The 24,631-nt window shown below is 38.1% G+C and overlaps 1 protein-coding gene across 1 annotated transcript in view; it reads right to left on the reverse strand.

Annotated features, from left to right (window-relative positions):
• Nucleotides 1-13,878: 13,878 nt before the first annotated feature.
• Nucleotides 13,879-24,631, reverse strand: part of AGGF1 (angiogenic factor with G-patch and FHA domains 1) — a 48,508-nt gene continuing 37,755 nt past the window's right edge. The window contains exons 14-15 of the mRNA XM_081268214.1: nt 23,040-23,242; nt 13,879-14,074 (exon numbers count right to left, since the gene is read on the reverse strand). Coding sequence (XP_081124340.1) covers nt 23,042-23,242 — 201 coding nt within the window. The 3' untranslated portion in view covers nt 13,879-14,074; nt 23,040-23,041. The remainder of the gene's footprint in view (nt 14,075-23,039; nt 23,243-24,631) is intronic.

The raw sequence follows: 24,631 nt of genomic DNA on the forward strand, positions 1-24,631 counted from the left end.
TCCCTCTTAGTCACTGGGATGGACACCTATTTCCTTCCTAACTCCATTTTTAGTTACTGAGTAACTGGAATTAGTGACATGAACATTTACTGAGCATTTACCAGGTTTCACAGCTGGGCTAAATACCTTACAAGAATTATTCTGCAGCACAGCAACTCCATGCATACACCCATTTTGTAGATGAGACAGGCTCAGAGGACTTAATGTCTTCATAATCATATAACTGTTATAAAGCAGAACAGGATTTGAACTTTAGTCTCATTGACTCCTAAGCACTTGCTCTACTAAGTCTATTTCTGTAAAATATTGCTCCTGCCTGCCTTCTGTCGTCATGACTCAGAACTCATTTGTCATTCATCTGGGATTCATCTTACCATCCTTGTTTTCCCATACCACCCACTACCTAACACCATGGCCAAAAAAATTGTCTGCCCGAGGTTAATGTTGATTACATCGATTTTCCTGCTAAAAAATTGAGATCACACATCACTTGCTTATTATAGCAAACTTTGTGGCCTTACATTCTCTTCCTCCTCCCCCACCCTGTGCCAGTCTTAGCTATCCCCTCCTCTACATGTACTATATGCTCCAACCAAACTGAACTCTCTTCCTGACATGCCCTGATCTTGACACCTCTGTGCCTCAATCCGCCTTCCCTCCACTTAAACCCCTTCAATCTGAGAATGAAAAATCCTACCCAAGAATGGGGGTATAGTTTCGCGGTACTGCCCTTGCCAAGCATGTACAAGGTCCTGGTTTCAATCCCCAGCACCTCAAAAAATAAAAATTATCACCGTTTTCCACAAAACTTGCTTTGATCTCTCCTTATTGAGAGGCATTTTCTTACCTTCTTGGATTCTGCTAAGCATTTTGTGTCACAACTCTTCATTTAGCACATGGCTGTGTGGGTTCTTGTCTTACCAACCCGGTCAGACCCTGAGCCCTTGGGATAAGTTGTTCTCAATTCTTCTACTCTTACAGTGCCCTGCAAATAATAGATGCTCAATAAATATTCGAGGTATGGAATCCACTTGGTTTAAGACTTTTACAAGTTAGTTTTCCTGTCATCGGTAATATGATTCTTCTTGTCTTTTATTCTCTGAGTATAAGTCCTAACAGAAAAGAAAAGAAAAAAAAGCCTAAAAGGAAGTAGCAATCATTTTCTGAAGCTCTTTAGTCAATAAAGATTTTAAAAGTTCCAGTTATTAGGCTGTTTGTTTGGTTTGAATCCATGAACTATTCTTACAGATATTTTTTCAGGAATACTTTTTGTAAAACTGTTTTTCTCATTATATAATTAATATAATGTCACAACCTATGAATAACAGTAAAAAAAATAATCCTTTAATGTCCTGTCATTTCTTTTGTCTTTTCAAAATTTGGTATTACTCTAATTTAACAGTACAAGTTATTTATCTTACTTATTGCAATTTTTAACTTCTTCATGTGGATTTATAAGTTGGGCTGTAAGAGCTCATCTAAAAGTAAAAAAAAAAAAAAAACTCATGTAACTTTTCAATTCCACCAATTTCAGAACCATTAAAATGAAGATCAGATTTACTCTTAGACTCTTAAACATTCCCTCAGGAAAATGCTAATGGGAGGCTGAATGGCATGTTCAGGGGACGAGAGAAAACAAGCAGCCTGAACATGGCCTGGTGCTGGCTATGGGACGTAAGGGGCCTGATTTTACTCTGCTCTACATGCTTCTGCACTGCTGTAACTTTTAGTATCAAGCATGAATTACTTTTATAGTAAAAAAAAATTGTTTACATTTTCCAAATAACAAATCCTCTCCCTCAACATCTGTAGTTAAACAAAACTTCCACCACGATAGTGTTGGATATAATCCCCATTGCTAGAGAAAACTGTGGCCCTATCAGTCCATCATTTGACAGATCAGGATCCCAGAGAGTAATCTGTCTACGCTTAGACTATAGTAGTGGTGGCAGGTCACCTGATGACTCCAGTTTCCTCTATAGATATTGAGGCTCTTTAGCTTTAAGGACTCCTCCTTGGCTCATCTGCAAAAGCATGAAGTGCAGAACCAAGCAACTGAGCTGGCACCCAGCTAGCAGCTAAAGAGTGGGATTTGAGAATGCAGAGGTAGGTTCTGAGGATTGTATCTACCTCTCTAGCTGTGGCAGGTGCTCAAAAAGAGCTGTCACTGATAACTGGTGACGATGATACCCCTCATGTGTATCAACAGAGTTCCCCTGGTTTACATGACTGGCCCTGCTGATGGCACCATCGTGTACATTTTTTTGGTACCAGGAATTGAAGCTAGGGGCACTTAACCACTGAGCCACATCCCCAGACCATATATATACATATATATGTGTATGTGTGTGTATATATATTGTGAGGCAGGGTCTTGCTAAGATGCTTAGGGACTGGCTTTTAAATTGCTGAGACTGGCTTTGCCTCTTAGCCTCTGGGATTACAGGTATGTACCATTGCGCCCGGCTCACCCTGTACTTTTGAGAGGGGTATATAGAGTGGCAAGGTGGGTGGCCGGTACTGGCATACAGACTGTGTCCTGAACTCAGTTCCTAGTGTTGTAAGGTGCCTGCTGATTCTTTAGGTTTAACTCCGGCAGGGAGGAGGGAGTGAGGGAAAGCAGGATGATAATGACAACTAAACTTGAAATGACTAGGGACCTTTAAGAAACTATAAATTGTTCTCTTTGGAGGCTACAGAAGGGTTTGATTTGGGTTAGGATGTTTCTGCTTCAAATAACTGTATCCTCGAAATCTCAAAAGAGAATCATAAACACTGCATTTAAAAAAATTCTGGACTGTGTTGGACTCATTAAAGAGGTCTGGCTCCCCACCCCCCCTTGTTTGTTACAGTACAGGGCATTAAACCCAGGAGGGTCCTACCATTGAGCTACACCCTGACCCTTTTTTTTTTTTTTTGAGCCAGAGTCTTATTAAGTTGCCCAGGCTGGCTTTGAATTTGTGATCCTCCTGCCTCAGCCTCCAGAGTTGCTGGGATCACAAATTGTGACACTGTGTCTAGCCAAGGAATTCTATGTCAAAAGGTCTAACCTTCTTACCTTTTCAACAACCTGAATGTGCTTCTTTGCCTGGAAAATGGATGAGGTGATTATTAAGGTCCTCTTTGGCTCTAATAAGCTATGATTACAGGAAATACATTAAAGCATTAATGGACATTTTAGTGAATCAGTTAATTGGTTTAAATGGATTTTCTTGTTAACTGCAGATTTAGTGGAAAACATTGAAAGTCACACACATATTCTTTTGCTAAAAATTATAATTAAAAGTAATAACAGTTTTAAGTACTAATTCCATCAGATTCACTACTAAGAACTGAACCTATATGTAGCAATCATCAGCTCACTCTCAATAATCTACTCCTTTTGTCCTCACACTACCTTACAGGCAGAGCAGAAAGAATTGTTCATGTTTTACAAATGACACCCCAAACTTCCAAAAGAAAAAGTGGAATGCAGAAGATCACACAGGTAGTAAGCAACAGATTAGGGTCTGAAGCCCAGTCCATGGGTCCATATGCATCTGTGACTAAACAGTTACACTTCCTTCAAGGCCTCTCTTAATCTTTGGCAGTACTGGGAGCTCTGGATCTTGGTCTGTGCGTTTTGTTAACACTTGGGTTTATGTTGATACCATAAGCTATGGTATCAGGGACAGGCCTGAGAGCTTCCCCAGCAGAAGTGAGGTTGGGCTTTGTATTAGTTTCCTATTTATACTGTAATAGATTACACATCTTAGTGACTTTTAAAACACCACAAATTAGTTTTACAGTTCTGTAGGTCAGAAGTCCCAAATAGATCTCAAAGTGTTGGCAGGCCTGTGTTCTTTCCTGGAGGCTCTAGGAGAGAATCTGGTTTTGTGGCCCCCTTCCATCTCTAACGGTAGCATGGGTCAGTCAATTCTCTCACAATACATTTACTCACTTAAAGGACCCTCTTTATGATAAGCTCAGCTGGTTAGCTACCTAATTCTATCTACAACCTTAACCCCTCTCTCCAATGTAACATAGTAATAGGTTCCAAGGATTAGGATACAGACATTCCTGCAGAGAGTACATTATTTTTTAAAAATATTTATTTTTTAGTTGTAGTGGGACACAATACTTTATTTTATTTATTTTTATGTGGTGCTGAGGATCGAACCCAGGGCCTCCAATGTGCTAGGTGAACACTCTCCCTGAGCCACAACCCTGGCCCTGGGGGAGTACATTATTCTACCTACTACAGCATTATATGGTGAGAAAGGGATGTGGCACTAATTATGGCCAAGTTGACTAAGAAGGCTGATTAGAGTGAGGAGTTACAACTCTCTGGAATCAGATGTGATTTAAAATCTAAGTTTCTGGCCTGTGGATACAGCTCAGCAGCAGAATACTTACATAGCACACTTGAGGCTTGGGTTTGAGCCCCGGCACCACAAAAAAATGTTAAATTAATTTTTAAAAAAATCTAAGCTTCCTACCACCTAGGTTAAAAAATGTTAAATTAATTTTTTTTAAAAATCTAAGCTTCCTACCACCTAGGTTAGGTGTTTGACAACAACCCTAACCCTCTGAAACTCAGTTTCCTCATCTGAAAAATGAGGATAATACATCCTTTTCCAGGGTTGGTGTAAGGAGAAAGATATTCTTTAGGAAAATTCTGATACATGGTTTGAACTCAATGACTATAATTTCTATTTCTCTTATTTACCAAAAAGGATCTCAAAACCAATCCTAAGGGCCTCAGAAAGGGCAGGTCCCTTGGGAGGATTCCTGAAAGTAGTTGCATACAAACCACAAAGGTTTGTGCCAAGTCATTCTCCTTCCCAACAGAACTATTTTTCTATCAAAACAAAATTTTCATTCTTGATTTGCTAATGAGTTACTCTAGTCAATACTCCATGTAGCACGTAATTACTAAGTATTCTGACATGTCTTAAAAGTGAATATGTAACAATCTATCTGAGTAATTACCCTAGAAGACTATATAGTTATTCAAAAAATGCTTCCATGCTTAGAATTTTCTGGAACCCATCTTTTTTTGTAGAATGGACACTGGAGTCTCTACCACAGTCTTTAAAACATTCTTAGTTTTTGGCAGACACAACATCTTTTTATGTGGTGCTGAGGATCGAACCCGGGCCGCACGCATGCCAGGCGAGCGCACTACCGCTTGAGCCACATCCCCAGCCCTAAAACATTCTTAAGTTAGCAAATACTCATATTTCCAGGATAAATTTTTAAAAATAGTTGCCAGTTATTCAGAGCCCAGATTAACATTTCTGGTTAATAAGGTGAGGTTATAATAAAGCAATGGTAATTACTTTTGTATGGCTAATAAATTGGTTTTGATAGCATTGTATATTAAGGTTAAGTAAAGGAAGCATGGTCATAGTAAAGATTAAAGCCCATTTTAGCTGGTTTATGATGTGAATGAATTCAGGTAGCACTGGGAGTCATTATATATTTAAATGGTATTAAATGGTTTTTTAAATGAAAATCTTAATTATGACATTCTCTGAAATCTGATTTCATAGTATTAAAATGAGGTTTTAAAGAAAAACATTAAATGATAATGAGAGCTTTATTCTTTCAGTATATATTCTCATGGGCTTTTGGTCAAGATAAGTAATGATCAGATGAATGAGCTGGCAACCTTCCTGCCCTCTGAAGTCTGCTAGTAATTGGAAGCTAAGTAATATGTTGTCACATGTTTAAGTACATTTAATAATATTCTACCAACTTCTCCCTGTCTTCTGCTTGCTGGGCAATGAAATACCATGGCATTTTAACACAGATAAAGACAGCTAGATTTTTGACGAAAGAATTCCTGAAAAGTCATTCCTCCTCAGCAGAGACATTATTTGCCACCATCAATACCAGCTTTCCCTACTGTGTCTGCTCTTCAACCTCTAGAGATTTTCTTTTGATTTAAGTGTTTTTTACCAACACCAACTTCCAGTGACTTGTTTAATGGTTTTTATTGTGCTTTGCTATGATTTTTTTTGATACTTTAATAATCTACTGCTCAGATTTAGAACTATAAACCCAATGTCGGTGCAGGCAATTACTATTATTCTCAAGCAACTAGAGGGACTAGAGACTTAGTAAGGTTTTACTACTGACTACATGTCCCAAACTCTCAAAAATATAACTAAAATCCCTATCAAAATACCAATGGCATTCTTCAGAGAACCAGAAAATAAAATGCTAAAATTCACATGGAAGCATGAAAGATCTCAAAGAACCAAGGCAATCCTCAGCAAAATGAACAATGCTAGAGGAATCACAAACATACTACAGAGGCATAATTCAAAAACAGCCTGATATTGGTATAAAAACAGACATGAAGAGCAATGAAAAAGAATAGAAGACCCAGAAATAAACCCATGCACCTATAGTCATCTGATTCTTGATAAAGATACCAAAAGCACATATTGGATATAAGATACCCTCTTCAAAAAACTGATGCTAGACCAGATGATCTAGCTACACCACTTCTCAGTATTTACCCTAAAGACTTAAAGGCATCTTACTATAGTGATACATGGATGCCCATGTTTATATCAGCACAATTCACTATAGCCCATGGAACCAGCCCAGTGTCTATCAGCAGAATAGATAGAAAAAAAAGGTGGTATATATACACAATGGAGTTTTATTTGGCCATTAAAAAAAATAAATTATGGCATTTTCAGGATAATGGATGGAATTAGAGACCATCTTGCAAAATAAGGCAAGATCAGGAGGTTAATAAGGGTTTTAAATATGCAGAAAATAGAGAGGAAAAGGGAAAACAAAGGTGTAGATAGATCTCCTAAAAATCAAAGGAGATCAGTAGAGGAAAGGGACAAAGGAATGGGAAATAGGGAGGGAGTGGGGAAATGCTGGGAAGTGATATTGGCTAAATTATATTGTTATATTGTGTACATGTATGAATATATAACAACAAATTCCATCAATATGTACAACTATAATGCACCAATAAAAAATAAGGGAAAATGATGGTGGGAAAACTAGAGTAGAATTTATTCAAGTGAGAAGAAACAGAGCTCCTGCAGGGCAAGAGGGGACCTGATAGGGGTTTCCCTAAACTTATTAATTTGTATAATTAATAATGTTGGGGCTGGGATTGTGGCTCAGTGGTAGAGCACTGGCCTAGCACAGGCGAGACCTGGGTTCGATCCTCAGCACCACATAAAAATAAAGGCATTGTGTTGTGTCCTTCTACACCTAAAAAATAAAATTTTAAAAATAATAATAATAATTGCCGCAGTCTGGCTGGGCACAATTCAGGAGCCACTTGTCAAAAGAAACGAACTTTATTTTTAGAACCACACACACCAAACAAAACAGCTCCTCAGGAAAAACCTTCAGAGCCCAACTGCCGCCACCAGCTTCCCACAAGCCTCTCAACCTCCCCTACTCCTCATGCTCTTGAGGCCGATTGGCTGGGTTGCATGGACAGAGCCAAAAAAGTCCCCCAATGAGCAGCTCCGTGGTCTGAAAGGGCAGGGAAACAGCCCAATGAGCATCACCGCAGAGGAGCCAATCAGTTGGCAGCTAGAAGTTGCTGGGGCCGCTGTGAGCCAATCATCAGCTGGAAGTTTGCTGGGGCCCCTTTGGCTGTGGCTCTCAACATCTCCCCCTCTCTGTTTAAACAACAAGCATGTGGCTTAGGGACCGTGCCTGCCTTAGGTTGTCCAATAGTACATATGGTCCTTACCCGTCATCGGATGAGCTGACCTCAAGGCATCAGCCTCCTGTCTTAGGTTGGTACCACTGCAATTGGATCTTACCCGTCACTGACTACCAGTCCAGTATACAGCCACACCTGTGGATAGGTCTTTGTACCAGTGTGTGTGTGTGGGGGTGAGGTTCTTTGCTTCACCTCTGTTGGCCCCCAAATTTTAGCTGAACGACCATGACAAGCAGAAGGGAGGAAGATACACCAAGCCAATTGACAGCTCCTTTTGGAAAAATTGTACCACCAATGACATCATCAGCAAAAATACCCCAACACTACCACAAGTCGCTGCACCAACAGATAGTTCACAATGCATACAAGTGAGTTCACAATGCATACAAGTGATTCATAGTCCAGGCAAGTTCTGCAAGCAGTTCAGTGGTGGCTCCTTTTGGAAAAATTGTACCACCAATGACACCATCAGCATAAATACCCCAACACTACTACAAGTCGCTGCACCAACAGATAGTTCACAATGCATACAAGTGAGTTCACAATGCATACAAGAGATACATAGTCCAGGCAAGTTCTGCAAGCAGTTCAGTGATGGCTATTGCAGAAGCTGTAGATTGGTTTTATCTTTGTCTTCACCGGCACTGGGATGAAGATAGGAATTCTAAAGAAAAAATTATATAACATTCCAGAAGGCACTAAAAGAAAACAATTTTCTTAACAATTTACATTATCTTGAACAGAATTATTAAATATAATGAAAAGGAAAGGTGAAAGTAAACAAACAGATCTGTTAACCTCCTTTTTTGTTCACATATTAAAAAAATCCTCAACAGCTGTTTACCCAATTTAAATTAAACCATTCAAATCGCGTGAATAAAAAAAATATTTGGATCTATTTTTTCATGAGCACTCATCATATATGATATATGGACATATGTACATACAAACATACAACATAAAACACAAGTGTGCACACAACACATAACATAATAGTAAAGGCCTTATAACTTTTTACAGGTGAAATCTCCATTGCAATGTTTAAAAACTCTATGGTCAAAAAATAGAACTGATCAGCAAAACATTAACCTAGGTCTGTATGAGCTCAATAAACAAAATAGAACTTCATGATGTGGGAAAGGGCAATAATAAAATAGATATTGAAAAAAGCATCCTGGTTCTGTCGCACATGTAAGAATAGCCAAACTGGAGTTTTGGATATCAGTTGTTATGGATTTGAGCCAAATCATCTTCTTTTTGGTCTGTAGAAATCGCTTTAGGTAATCTTTCTGGAATCCAAATTGGCTGCTGTTCTCCCTGTGGAATTACACAAACAGACCTCCGACTCCAGACAATTACTGGGTCAGAACCTTTCCACTGTCCTGTTAGAATATCCTTCCAAAGTACCTTGGGCTTATGTAAATTTTTTGGACACATATGCCTTTCCACAGAACTAAGCCCTGATGAATCCAAATTTAAAAAGTTTAGAGTAAAAAGGGTTATTTTAAGTTTATCTTTGGGGAATATATACCCTTTCCCAATTCCTTCTTTTTGCTTTAATAAGTACATTTTAATAGTTTGATGAGCTCTTTCAACTATGCCTTGTCCCTGTGAATTGTATGGGATTCCTGTTATATGAGTTATGCCAAATGATGAGCAAAATTGTTTAAAAGAGGTAGAAGTATAACCAGGGGCATTATCTGTTTTTAACTGTTTTGGAACGCCCACAGTGCCAAAATTTTGTAAGCAATGAGCTGTAATATCTTTAGTTTTTTCTCCGGCATGAAGGGAGCCCATCAAAAATCCAGAAGAAGTATCAACTGTAACATGCAAATATTTTAATTTTCCAAATTCTGGCAAGTGTGTGACATCCATCTGCCAAATATGGTTAGGTATTCAGTCCTCTAGGATTGACTCCAAGATTAACTTGTGGTAAAAAGGTCACACAATTTTGACATTGTGTTATTATTTGTCTAGCTTGTTCCTTAGTTATTTTAAAACGCTTTTGTAAAGTATCAGCATTGACATGGAACTTTTATGAAAATTTATAGCTTCTTCTAGTGTAGAGAAAATATGTATGTCATGTGTAGTTTTATCTGCTAAATCATTGCCCAAACTAAGGGCTCCAGGCAATCCTGTATGTACCCTGATATGTCCTATAAAGAACGGATCTTTTCGGTCCCAGATTAGACTTCGTATAGTGGAAAGCAAAGAGAAAACAGTAGAGGAAGGGGAAATCCTACCAGCATCTTCAAGGGATACTATAGCATTAACTATATACTGACTATCGGAAAATAAATTAAATACAGAATCTTTAAACATCACAAAAGCTTGTAATACTGCATTAAGCTCTACCTTTTGAGCTGATTGTTTGGGTACTAAAAATGTAAAAGTTTGATCAGGTGTAACTATTGCTGATGTATCATTATTTGACCCATCAGTGAATATATTTAGAGCATTCATGACAGGTGTTTTTCTTGTCATTTTTGGAAAAATTACAGGATGCGATGACCAAAAAGACAATAAAGGATTAGATGGTAAGTAGTTATCAAATGAAACATTAGATTTGCACATGATTATTACCCAAGTATTTAACTCATTAACTAACTCATCAATTTGATTCATAGTATATGGAGTAATAATTTTGTTGGGAGAAATTCCAAACACTCCCTTTGCTGCTTTTATTCCTTTGAGTATTAATTGTCCTACAGCCTCAGGATACCTAGTAAGAATAGTGTTAGGAGAATAAGATAAATGTATCCATAATAATGGACCTTCTTGCCAAAATACTCCCGTAGGAATATTTTTTGTTGGTAGTACAATAAATAATAAAGGCAAACTTATATCAATTCTATCCAAATGCATATTTTCCATATATGTTTCAATGATTTTTTAATGCCTTTCTTGCTTCAGGCGTTAACATTCGCGGTGAATTTGGATCTGATGGACCTTTTAGGATATCAAATAAAGGTCCCAACTCTCCTGTTGGTATACCTAGATAAGGCCTTATCCAATTTATGTCTCTTAATAACTTTTGAAATTCATTAAGTGATTTGAGTTGATCTACTCGTATTTGAATTTTTGGTGGACGGACCATGGTTGAGGATAATAGAACTCCTAAATAATTAATTGGAAAATTTAATTGTACTTTATCTATTGCTATCTCTAGATTATAATTTTTTAATAAGTTTTTAAGTGTGACATAACATTCTAGCAATGTGTTTTTATCTTTGTGTGCTAATAATACATCATCCATATAGTGAAATATTTGTAGTTCAGGATTTTGATTTCTAAGTGGCTGGATTACTTTGTTAACATAAATTTGACACATAGTTGGGCTGTTAGCCATCCCTTGAGGGAGTACTTTCCATTCATATCTCTGATCAGGACCTTCATGATTCAGTGCAGGGATAGTAAATGCAAAATGTGGACTATCCTCAGGATGAATTGGAATTGAAAAAAAAACAATCTTTAATATCTATAACTAAAACATACCAAGTTTTTGGCAAAGCAGACAATTGAGGAATCCCCGATTGACCAGGTCCCATAATAACCATCTCATTATTAATGGCTCTTAAATCTTGCAATAATCTCCATTTACCAGATTTCTTTTTGATGACAAAAATGGGAGTATTATGGGGAGATACAGAAGGTTGTATATGTCCTTCTGCTAATTGTTGTTTGACCAGGTCATGGGCTGCTTGTATCTTTTCTTTAGTCAGGGGCTACTGAGGAACCCACACTGGTCTTTCTGATTTCCAAGTAATTTTTATTGTCTCAGTGGCCCTTTCTGAAAATCCAACCCATGTCTGTCCGTTCCTTGATCTATTTGTATTGGTGCTGCTATACCTTGTTCTTGTTTTTATAATCTTTTTCCTTTCCTAAAACCTTGTCTAGTCATAATAGTGGGTGCATTTTGGTTGATGTTATTTGTTAATGTCAAACCTAATTGATCTAGGACATCTCGTCCCCATAAATTTACAGGAAAATGATCCAATACATATGGTTGTATAGTTCCTTCACATCCTTCAGGATCCTTCCAATCTAATACCATTGCACTTGTATGGGGATTAGTCACCACTCCTAGGCCTCGAAGCGTTTGAGTGGCTTGTTGTAATGGCCAATGTTTTGGCCATTCTTGACGAGAGATGATGCTAAGGTCTGCACTTGTATCCAGTAGCCCATTAAATTCATGTCCTTGAATATTTAGTTTTAGCATGGGGCGAGAATCTAAACTTAAAGAAAGCATAGCCCAATCTACACCTGTGGAGCCCAATCCCTTGGAACCTCTTTCTACAGTATGACTGGAAAATTTATCATGTAGGCTGGGTATTATTAGTAACTGTGCTATTCTATCTCCTGGTGAAATTACTGATATACCCTTTGGAGAACTGGCTATAATTTTTATTTAACCTTCATAATTGGGATCAATTACCCCAGGACTTATCATAAGTCCTTTTAGAGTAGAAGAGCTGTGTCCCAATAATAAGCCTACTGTTCCTTTGGGAAGAGGTCCTTTTACCCCTGTGGGAATGATTTGAACTCCCATCTCTGGAGTTAGTACTGATCTGGTGGAGGCACAGATGTCCAACCCTGCGCTCCCTCTGGTTTGTCTAATGAGGGATCTAATAGACAATGTGTCCTGGGCACTACCCTGATGGGGTTGCTGGGTTCCTCCAGTGCCCCGTATATTTGTGGTCTTGGGCCCCGGAGCATTGGGACCCCTGTCCATTTTTTGGCAATGGAGCCCGATGCCTTTCTCCACAATATCGTGGATAAACACCTGGTCCTTGTTCATTTTTTGATAATGGAGTACCCTCTATGGTGGTTTGAGAACGGCATTCATTAGCCCAATGTCTCCCTCTACGGCATCGTGGGCAAATACCCGGTATTCTACTCCTTTGATACCTAGTTTTGTTAAACCCTCCTCCTATGGGGCAATTCCTTTTAAAATGTCCTGTTTGTTCACAATTGTAGCATGTTCTTGGCCTGGCATCTAAAGCCTGTTTTACTGCAGCTGCCATGACTTGCCCTTGTTCATTAATGTCTCTGGCATCTAAAGCCTGTTTTACTGCAGCTGCCATGACTTGCTCTTGTTCATTAATGTCTCTACATAATTTAATATATGTGTTTAAATCTTTCTGTTTCCATGGTCTAATGACTTCTCTGCACCAACGATTCGCTTGCTCATAAGCCGGTTGTTTTATTAATGGCATTGCTTGTTCCGTATTCCCAAAAACTCTGGTAGCTGTTTGAATAAGCCTATCTACAAATTCAGCGTAGATTCATTAGCTCCTTGTATTACCTTAGATAACTGACCTTGTAAACCTCCATGTCCTTGTAAAGTCTTCCATGCCCTAACCACCTCTGCAGCAATTTGTGCTATACGCCAGGATTATATGCAATTTGTTGCTGCTGATCCTCATAAGGTCCCTTTCCTAACAACATATCTAGATTTCTCTGAGGATAACCAGCTGCTGCATTTCGCCTAGCCATCTCCTTGCAAAATTCCTCATTGGCAACCTTCCATAACAGGTATTGTCCTCCATTTAGCACAGCTTTACACATATTAGCCCAATCTGCTGGCGTCATGTTCAAGTTGTTAATGGATTCGACCATGCTTACAGTGAAGGGTGCTTGAGGACCATAGGTTGTTACAGCCTCTTTTAGCTGCTTCACTGTTTTGAAATTTAAAGCATGGTGAATTCACTGCCCTCCTGCCTCAAATACAGGGCATGTTAATATTTGAGATCCTGTCTCAGGATCCCAACTATCAACTGCGGGGGTTGGGGGCCTCCCAGCATATGGAGGTGGCCTTGTTGGTTGGACACTTACATCCTCTGGTGATAGAAAGGTATTAGTAGCAGTCTCCTGTAGAGGTGGCGCTATTGGTTGGACACTTACGCCCTCTGGTGATAGAAAGGTGTTAGTAGCAGTCTCCTATTGTAACTTTCCCCCTGATGGCTTTTTCTGCTTTACACTTTCTTTCTCTGTCTGACTAGCTTGAGAGGCCTTGAATTTTTTCCTCTGTCTGACTAGTTCGAGAGACCTTCTCTTTTAATTGATTTTTTTCCTCTGTCTGACTAGTTTGAGAGACCTTCTCTTTTACTTGAATTTTTTCCTCTGACTAGCTCGTATTTGAATGCTGCAGTCTGGCTGGGCACAATTCAGGAGCCACTTGTCAAAAGAAATGAACTTTATTTTTAGAACCACACACACCAAACAAAACAGCTCCTCAGGAAAAACCTTCAGAGCCCAACTGCCACCACCAGCTTCCCACAAGCCTCTCAACCTCCCCCACTCCTCCTGTTCTTGAGGCCAATTGGCTGGGTCGTGTGGGCGGAGCCAAAAAAGTCCCCCAATGAGCAGCTCCGTGGTCTGAAAGGGCAGGGAAACAGCCCAATGAGCATCACCGCATAGGAGCCAATCAGTTGGCAGCTAGAAGTTGCTGGGGCCGCTGTGAGCCAATCATCAGTTGGCAGCTGGAAGTTTGCTGGGGCCCCTTTGGCTGTGGCTCTCAACAAATAATAATGTTTAATATTAGAGAAAAGATAGCCTCTTCAACAAATGGTGCTAGGAAAACTGGAAATCCATATGCAACAAAATAAAATTAAACCTCTATCTTTTACCATGCACAAAACTCAACTCAAAGTGGATAAAGGACCTAGGAATTACACCAGAGACCCTGCACCTAATAAAAAAAAAAAGTAGGCCCAAATCTCCATCATGTCAGATTAGGCCCTGACTTCCTTAATAAGACTCCTATAGCTCAGGAATTAAAAATCAAGAATCAATAAATGGGATGATTCAAACTCAAGTTTCTTTTCAGCAAAAGAAACAATCAGTGAGGTGAATAGAGAGCCTACAGCTTGGGAGGGTTTTTTGGTGTTAAGATTTTTAATCAATAAATGGGCCAAGGACCTGAAAAGACACTTCTCAGAAGAGGATATATAATCAATCAACAAATATATGAAAAAAAATGTTCAACATCACTAGAGACTAAAGAAATGCAAATCAAAATTACTCTAAGATATCATCTCACTCCAGTTAGAATGGCAGCTATCAAGAATACAAACAATAAGTGTTGGTGAGGATGTGGGGAAAAGGGCATACTCATACATTACTGGTGGGACTGCAAATTGGTGCAGCCAATCTGGAAAGCAGTACAGAGATTCCTCAGAAAACTGGGAATAGAATCACCATTTGACCCAGCTATCCCACTTATTAGTCTATACCCAAAGGACTTAAAAACAGCATATTACAGGAACACCGCCACATCAATGTTTATAAGCAGCATAATTCACAATAGCTAAATTGTGGATCCAACCTAGATACCCTTTAGTAAATGAATGGATAAAAAAAATGTGGTATATATACATAATGGGATATTACTCAGCATTAATAGAGAATAAAATCATGGCATTTGCAGGTAAATGGATGGAGCTCAAGAATATAATGCTAAATGAAGTAAGCCAATCCCAAAAAACCAAGTGCTGAATGTCTTCTCTGATATAAGGATGCTGATTCATAATGGGGATGAGGGAGGGAAGCATGGGAGGAATAGATGAACTTTAGATAGGGGAAAGGGAAGGTGAGGATGGGGTAGGAAAGACAGTGGAATGAAATGGACATCATTACCCTAAGTACATGTATGAAAACACAAACAGTATGACACTATTTTGTGTTCAACCAAAGACATGAAAAATTGCGTTCTATTTGTGTAATATGAATTGAACTGCATTCTGCTGTCATATATAACTAATTAGAATAAATAAATTAAAAATTAAAAAAATATAATGCTTAAATAAATATATTAAAAGTTCAAGGTCAGCCTTGGCAACTTAAAGAAACCTTACCTCAAAATAAAAATAATAAAAATGGATGGGGATGTAGCTCAATGGTAGAGTGCCACTCGATTCAATCCCTAGTAGCACAATGAAGCAAACCAATATACAAAACCCCATCAAGTCCCTCTTCCTTTCCCTCAATGCACAAACTCTGGAATGCAATCAATTTGGGATTAACTCTCTAGGGAACAATCAGGGTCTTCATGTATTACTTGGCCTTTACATTCTGCCAAATACAGTCTAAAGACAATGTATGTCCATGAAGGCAGCCAGTGCTGTCTGTTTTGTTCATTACTGTATCCTTAGTGACTGGAACAGTACCTGGCCTATGCTAAGTGCTTCATGGCTACTTGCTAAATTAATGTATGCTGCTGAAGGATTTTGACATCTGAAATCTAGTTCTTCTTGGAGTTAACCTAGTAGTTCCTGTGCTCCCATGAGATTCTGAGAACTAGGGCTGGCCTGCTAGATCTCACCACCATTTCTCCAAATGGCTCCTTTCCTAAAGTCATACAGAAGCCAGGCATGGTGGTATTCACCTGTAGTCCTAGCTACTTGGGAGGCTGAGTTAGGAGGATCACTTGAGCCCAGGAGTTTGAGACCACCATAGGCAATAGGAGGCCTTGTCTAAAATAAAGTCATGTAGGAGCCAGTCTTTCTTTGAAGATGAAAGGGATCACCTACAATATCTTCTATAATTTCTCACCTCCCAATCTCCTCCTTGTGACCCAATTTACATTAAGAAATCCAGTTCCTGACCAGTCTCTTTGTCCACGCCTAACTCCTGCCATCACTTGGGGGAAGTGAAGAGGATCCACACACTTGCCAGCCTCATTCTTAATCTTCCCTCACTTCAACAACCACTGTTTCCACTTTAGAATTCTAATCTTATAGCCATATGCTTGGTAGTAACAGCATGGATAACCGTGCTAATAAACACTAATATTTGAGGGTTGATTATGCACTGGATACTATGCACAGTGTCACACTGGCTTCATCTCATTTAATCTACCCAAGAACCCTATGAAGATACTGGGGTAGGTTTAAATGCTTTTAAAAGTCATTCAGCTCAAAATGGAGCTGTAATCTGAACTCCTATCACTCTCTCTTCAGTTTATGCTCTTAATCACCTACTATTATGAAAAGCATTGAGACTGAAACCTCTCCTCTGCCACTTCTGCAAAACAGGCTTTGAGCAAAATAAACAATTCTTAAGCCTCAGTTTGGTTTGGTTTGGTTTGGTACTAGGGACTAAACCCAGAAACACTTAACGACCAAGCCATACACATCCCCAGACTTTTTTATTTTGAGACAGGGTCTCAATAAGTTGCTTGCTAAGTTGCTAAGGCTGGCTTTGAACTTGCCATCCTCCTGCCTCAACCTCCCGAGTTGCTGGGATTACAGGTGTGTGCAACTGTGCTGACTTAAGCCTCAGTTTTTGAATTCACAAAAAACAAGGTGTGGGAATCAAGAACACACGTTAAGCACCTAGCATAGTACCTGACACTATATATGTGCAGTCCATCCTAGCAGCAAATGCTTATTGAGGACCTTCCAAGCATCCAGTCCTGTGCTGTGTACTGAAGATATAGCAGTGAATAAAACAAACAAGATATCTTGATCTGCGAAGCATCAATATTTTCTATACCAAATAAATCTTCAAGGAGGTCAGGTGCCTCTCAAGAAGGTTTCCAGCCTCCATCCTGCCTCTCTTTAATAAATCATAGTTAATTTGATATACATTATCTAATGACAGTCCTTCCCTTTCCCGCTTAAAATCCTCCAGTCAGTGGTAAAGCATTTGCTTAGCATGTGTGAGGCCCTAGGTTGGCTCCCTAGTACCACCACCAACAACAAAAAAATTATTTCTTATTGTAAATCATGGTCAAAATAGTATGAAAGCCATTGCTTTAGATCCCCTATGTAGCTTCAATTTCTTTCCATGTTATCTTAGTCACGTAAGACTCCATTAAGCTGTTTGCCATTCCTCAAACCCATCTTGATCTATTGCTTCCTTCTTTGACCACAGGAGTATAAGCCAGGCATGGAGCCAGGCACTAGAGATGCAGCAGTAAGCCAAACTGAGGTGCTGCTCACATGAGACTTAAGACAGAGACAACTAGTATAGAAACCTCAATAATAATATGTAACTATGAACCAAAATAAGTGGTGTAAATTAAAGAAATCTGATTTTTCATGAACATGTATCAAAGGTGATTAAACCAGTTTTAGGGGGGCAAAGAAGGCATTCTTAAAGAATAGTTAGCAGAGGGGCTGAGGTTGTAGCTCAGTGGCACAGCGCTTGCCTAGAACGAGGCACTGGGTTCAAATCTCAGCACCACACAAAAAATAAATAAATAAAGGTCCATCAACAACTGAAAAAATGGGGCTGGGGATGTAGCTCAAGCAGTAGCGCGCTCGCCTGGCATGCGTGCGGCCCAGGTTCAATCCTCAGCACCACATACAAACAAAGATGTTGTGTCCGCTGAAAACTAAAAAATAAATATTAAAAAAATTCTCTCCCCCCCCGCCTCTCTCTCACACATTCTCTCTTTAAAAAAATTTGTTCTTGGGCTGGGGATGTGGCTCAAGCAGTAGCGTGATTGCCTGGCATGCGCGCGGCCCGGGTTTGATCCTCAGCACCACATACAAACAAAGATGTTGTGTCCGCCGAAAACTAAAAAATAAATATCAAAATTCTCTCTCTCTCTTTAAAAAAAAAAATTTGTTCTTTAAAAAAACTGAAAAAATATTTAAAAAAAGAATAATTAGCAGAGATCTAAAGACTATGTCAGAATTAACTGTGTAAAATACAGAGGAAGAGCATTCTAAATATAAAGAATGTTAAGAAGCCCTATGCTAAAGCCCAAAGATCAAGTGACACAAGATAAGACTGAGAAAAGTGGCAGTGGCCAGATAATGTAGGGTCTTAGGGGCCAGGAATATTTTCTGTCCTGAGTAAATGGAAGCCAAACAGGAGATGGTGGGATAGAAATTATGGAGACATGTGTCTGAAGTGTGGAGGATGGAAGGAAGGAGAAAGGATTATGAGAAACTGCCAGTGAGAAGTCCAGGTGAGTGATGATGGTGAGTTAATACACTGGAGACTGGGGTGGGGGTGGGGGTGGGGGGAGGCTGGTGATAGTAAAATAGAAGCTGAATCTTAGGCTTCCAGCACACACAAATGGATAGATGTTACCAGCCTGAGAGGCAACTGGAAGAAGATAGGCTTGGATAAGATCAAGGGTTTTGACAAAGGCACCAAAAACATAAACTGGAGAAAAGACAGCCTCTTCAATAAATGGTGCTGGGAAAATTGGAAATCCATTTATAGCAAAATGAAATTAAACCCCTATCTCTCACCATGCACAAATACCAACTCAAAGTGGATCAAAGACTTAGGCACTAGAACAGAGACCTTGCACCTAACAGAAAAAAAAGTAGACCCAAATTTCCACCATGTTGGCCTAAGAACTGATTTCCTTAACCAGATTTCTAAAGCACAGGAAGAAAAATCAAGAATCAATGGGGCTGGGGATGTGGCTCAAGCGGTAGCACGCTCGCCTGGCATGCGTGCGGCCCGGGTTCGATCCTCAGCACCACATACAAAGAAAGATGTTGTGTCCGCCAAAAACTAAAAAATAAATATTAAAATTCTCTCTCAAAAAAAATAAAAAAGAATCAATAAATGGGAATGGAATAAAACTAAAAAGCTTCTTCACAACAAAGAAAACAATCAATAACATGAAGAGAGAGCCTATGGAATGAGAAAAAAATCTTTATCACACACACCTCAGAGCATCACGCATCTCAGAGCATTCATTTCCAGGATATATAAAGAACTCAAAAAACACCAACCCCCCCCCCCAAAAAATGGGCAAAAGAACCAAACAGATACTTCACAGAATACAATCAACAAACATGAAAAAATTTCAACATCTCTAGCAATTAGAGAAATTCAAATCAAAACTACAGATTCCATCTCACTCCAGTCAGAATGGCAATCATCAAGAATACAGGTGACAATAAATGTCAGTGAGGATGTGGAGAAAAAGGTACACTCATACATTGCTGGTAGGACTGCAAATTGGTGTGACACTATGGTAAGCAGTATGGAGATTCCTAAAAAAACTTGGAATGAAACCATCATTTGACCTAGTCATCCCACTCCTAGGTTTATACCCAAAGGACTTAAAAGCATACTACATGGATGCAGCCACATCAATGTTTATAGCTGCTCAATTCATAACAGCTAAACTATGGAACTAATCTAGGTGTCCTAGGTGTCCTAGGTGCCCTTCAACAAATTAATGGATAAAGAAAATATAGTATACATACACAATAAAATATTATTCAGCTTTAAAAAAGAATGAAATTATGGCATTTGCTGGCAAATGGATAGAATTGGAGAATATTATGCTAAGCAAAATAAACCAATCCCAAAGAATAAAAGGCTGAATATTTTCTCTGATATGCAGGTGCTAATTCACAATAAGAGGGAGAGAAAGAGAATAGAGGTAATTTGGACTAGACAGAGGGAACTGAAGGGAGGGGAGGGGGCACAGGGGTAGAAATAATAGAATGAATGAACATTATTACCCTATGACCATCCTGCTGCCTGCTTTTAGAGCATCCCTTCTATGGGTAGGCATGCTTTGTGGTTCTGTTTGGAAGGCTAAGGACCCTAAAAACTCAATGGTGACATTTTCTGAGTATAATTTTTCTTTCCTGATAAAGAAGAACTAGTACTGAACACTGACCTTCCCTGTTCTTCTGGAGACATGACTACAATGGCTAGAGTCCCAAAAGTCACTTTACAACTATAAGGCCAGAAGTCAACACTGAAACAAATAAAGCAGGAGGCATAAACACAGCCTTACAGAATCCAAATATATTTCTACTTTCAATTCTGAAAAATGGAAATGTCAAATCAAAGAATCAGAGCACAGATATCAGTGATGCTCTACATTTCTGCATACTTAGAACATGACTTTAGGGAAAATACTTTCAATTATTCCTAAGAACAGCTACTTGGGAGGCTGAAGCAGGAGGATTATTTGAGCCCAGAGTTCAACTTTGTACAATGACCCCTTGCAACTTTGTACAATGACCGTTGTATACAAGCTCCGAAATCTCCTTCCCTTGTTTGAGATTTTTATTTTCTTGTGCCTGCTCTTTGAAAATATCCCAAATTAATAAATATATGAACTGGGAGGCGTCTGATTTGAATGAATAACTGCTTTTTATAAATTCACACCTAGAATAAAAATAAAACATTGGAAGTAAAAATCATTCCAAAAGCAGAAAAATGTTCTTTTTTAGGATAAGAATGCTTCTTCTACAATTTAATATCAGAAAATAGTTTGTGTATATTGAACATAAACGGTTTCTTCAGTTCTCAAGTTCTGGCAAAAATATGTTAGATTTCTTAAAATTCAGTAACCTGTAGCTATATCTAAAATTAATACTTAAAAAGCTATTTTTAAATTAGCAAATTTACACCATATAAACTATTATTTAAGTTTTACACATAAAACAATTTCATGTATTATCAAAATTGTATATAACTCACATTTATGCTCCTAACTCACTAGAAGCTCATGTTTGTATGACTTTCAGTTTACAAAGTTCTTACATGTATATTTTCTCATTTACTATTCAACGCAGACATGTGAGATAAGTATCAGTCTTATTTTACAGATGGAAAAAGGCCCAGACATTATTTAGTATATTAATCACTATGCAGTGTAGCCCTGACTTGGTATCTTCAAAAGGGTTTAATAATGCAAATACTACATATATTTCAATTTTTACCACCATTCTCAAGTTTTCTATTTTCTTAGCCAAAAAAAAAAAAATCTCCGAAACCAAAAACAATTTATCCTCCAAAATATAATTATGAAAAGTGTTTCCCCAAATGTAAAAACAAAAAATGGAAATATTATACGTAGTTGTACTCTAATGAAATCCACCAGAAGCAAAATCTATTTTGAGGGTCCTACATTGTTACCTGTTCAGGGCTCCAGAAGCAGAACCACATTTAGATCAATAAGTAATTTTTAATGCAGGGCATTTTGGCTACCTTCAAGCCTAATGTGCATACATGTCAAACTGTATAGGTGGCCAGGAAAGAAACAGAGTACTTAATCCAATTATAGAATTACAGAATGTAATTATCACAGCCTAAGCCTCTAGGGACTTGACTATTTGGTCATGTCTCTTACCTTTAGTCACAATTTATTTTTCTCTCCCCATCACCCTTTCTCTCTAAGTACCCTGTGTACCATGCAAATTGGAAATTCTAAAAGGCTGCCTTTCTTTCTGAATTATCTTCTGTAGTATATAGCTTTTATTTTCAGAGTTTTCTTTTCCTTATATCTAAATCTTGACAATACTTATTCATGGTAGATGACAGAGCTGTAGTTTATATTCACTCCTCTAAAAGGGTCAATTCCAATGTTAAAGGATAGTGATAACTGGTGGAGCAGTGACACCTGTACTCCAATGGCTGCACTGCAGTTCTCTAACATTGGATGCTATCCTTTTGTTAATTTAATCAGGAAAATTCTGGTTGGTTGCAAATTCAAAGTAGATCAACATGTTTAAATCACTGTCTCAATGCACTGGTCTTTTAAATGTTAAAATGGTTTTTATTGCATTCAAGGACATTTTCAATAAATATCTTGAGTTTGAGGCTGTGGCTAGGTAATCCATTTACACTAGAAATCAGATTTCTCTGACCCGACTCCATTGCCCGCAATGGTATTTATCAAAACTACAAATACTAGCACACTGAATTATGTCAATACTGTATTCAGTTGTTCATATCTAAATATTTTATCAGCTAAGAAACAAACCAAATGTAAATGCTGAATATATAGTACAAATCAACGGATTCTTCACAGAAGAAAACAATAAAAGACTAATTTTCTACAACATGACACCTATCCCTTAGTTTTTCAATAATGTTACTTTACCTTTTTCAAGAATAATACCATGTTTTCTGGCCATTTTTTATCTAAGTTCTAAAGGGCATAAACAAGGATGCACATAATCAGAACTGTTTTCATAAACTTTGGATGTTTCCTTCCTTACTGGACATCTTGTAATAATGAATGTACAGAGACAAGGACAAGTGTACATTTAAGATATTAGAGGTTACATGTATTTTGCTAAAATGGCTAGTTGCTTATATGGATGTAGTAAATTACAAGATAAAATAAAGTTTGATAAGCTTATCCATGCCCTGTGAACTTTAGTCCACTCACTGCATAACTTGATTCAGTCACTATTTATTGGTTTAAAAAATTGTTTGTAAAAATTGCAAACCACACTTTATTACACATTTCTGAATCAGGAGAGGGTAATTTGTGATACAGTTTCCTTGTGTCACTGACTCTTTGGGGGAGAAAGTCTTTGCAATAAAATAAGAGTTTCCAAACTCTTTAAAAAAAACAAACCAAACAAAAAAACTTCAATCTTGTTCTATGACTGACCTTCACTCTACAGTCCCTTTTACCCAAGGCATAGTCCCTGATGCATCTTTTGGAGGTTTAGTTTCTGGGAAGTTTTCAGCAAACCTCTCTCGTGCTTTATCCCAGTTTTTTTTACTCTTGTTTTGGAGAAGATGAACCTCTTCAATTGAGGATGGTTTGCCTGTCCCCAAGCCTGCATGTGTTCGCCGAAGCTGAAGCTGGATCTGTTATCAAAAATTGAGCAGAGAACTTATTTTAGCATCTAAACATTAAAATCTACAGTGTCCAACTTGTTATTCTAACTATAATTCTTTGATTTATTAAAGATTGATTCAAAAAATAAGAATAAAAAAACTCTGTCAAATGCATAAAATACATGCAGGAAGAAGTATACCATTGTCCCTGGAACATTTCTACATTGTCTTGCTGTTGTCACTAAATACAGCCAATTTTTGAAGAAAATGGAGTGGTCCTTAAATAGCAACTGCAAACTTCATCTTGATGTTGCAGAATATACCATTCCCTTCTAACCAAAAGTAAAAGCCATAGATGTGTTTCAATCTCCTGTCCCTATCCTAACCTAATTAAGTGAACAAGAAGGTTAAACATTAATAATAATAAAGATGGGCTGGGTATATAATAGTTCAGCAGCATAATGCTTGTCTGGCATTCTAGAAGAGATGGGTTTCATCCCCAGCACAAAGTGTCTAATAAAAAGTACCATGCTTATAGACTTTGTTTTCAGACATCCTAGGAAAACAATTAACACCCCATTTTACATAAGAAAATTGAAGTTCCTTGCCCAAAGCTATAGAGCTCATTAATAATACATCACATATATTCTAGCCCAGGTTTCACTACAAAATTGTATCCTATGCTACCTACAGAAATTTGTATTACGTTCACAGTGATCCATCTATTTCTTTAGGTACCAGTTAATTATCATGAATGTTTTATAGTCAGGTTATTTTATAAGGTTTTTATTGTGAAGTCAGCTGGAACCTCCTATTATCCAAGGGACTACAGAATTAAGCTACTGCATATTTTATAAAGTGTATTCTCTATTTTCCAGGTTACATTGTCCTGTTGAACCTAATAGATTTCCCAGCTAATACAGAATCTGCTTGTTGGTAAACTAACACTGTTTTTGCAATGTTCAATATCAGGCAGGGTAAGAATGTCATTAACAAGAAGTGAACAAGTTAGACATATAACTTGTTTGCATACCATGTGCTAAGTTCTGGGTTCAATTCCTAACATTGCAAAACAAAGAAAAAACTATACAACTAAAGGATACAGAAGAACCCTTGTCTCAGGAAATAACACTTATAGTACAGTCTAGATATAGGGGAAAAATTCTAAATGAAGCTTTCCCAAAACATAAAATTCCAAATAAAAAAACTCATGTTCAGTAATTTAAATGTCACAAAGGCAGTAATTTATTTTGACTTTAAGTATTCCAAGTACTTAAGGCAATGCCTGTTACATTAATTGTGCATACTACATATCTCCTATAAGAATAAATGAATCTGGGGGCTGAGGTTGTGGCTCAGTGGTAGAGTGCTTGTTTAGCATGTATGAGACACTGGGTTCAACTCTCAGCACCCCATATA

Source organism: Spermophilus citellus, assembly GCF_964194105.1.
Source record: "Spermophilus citellus genome assembly, chromosome: 1".
Taxonomy (NCBI): Eukaryota; Metazoa; Chordata; class Mammalia; order Rodentia; family Sciuridae; genus Spermophilus; species Spermophilus citellus.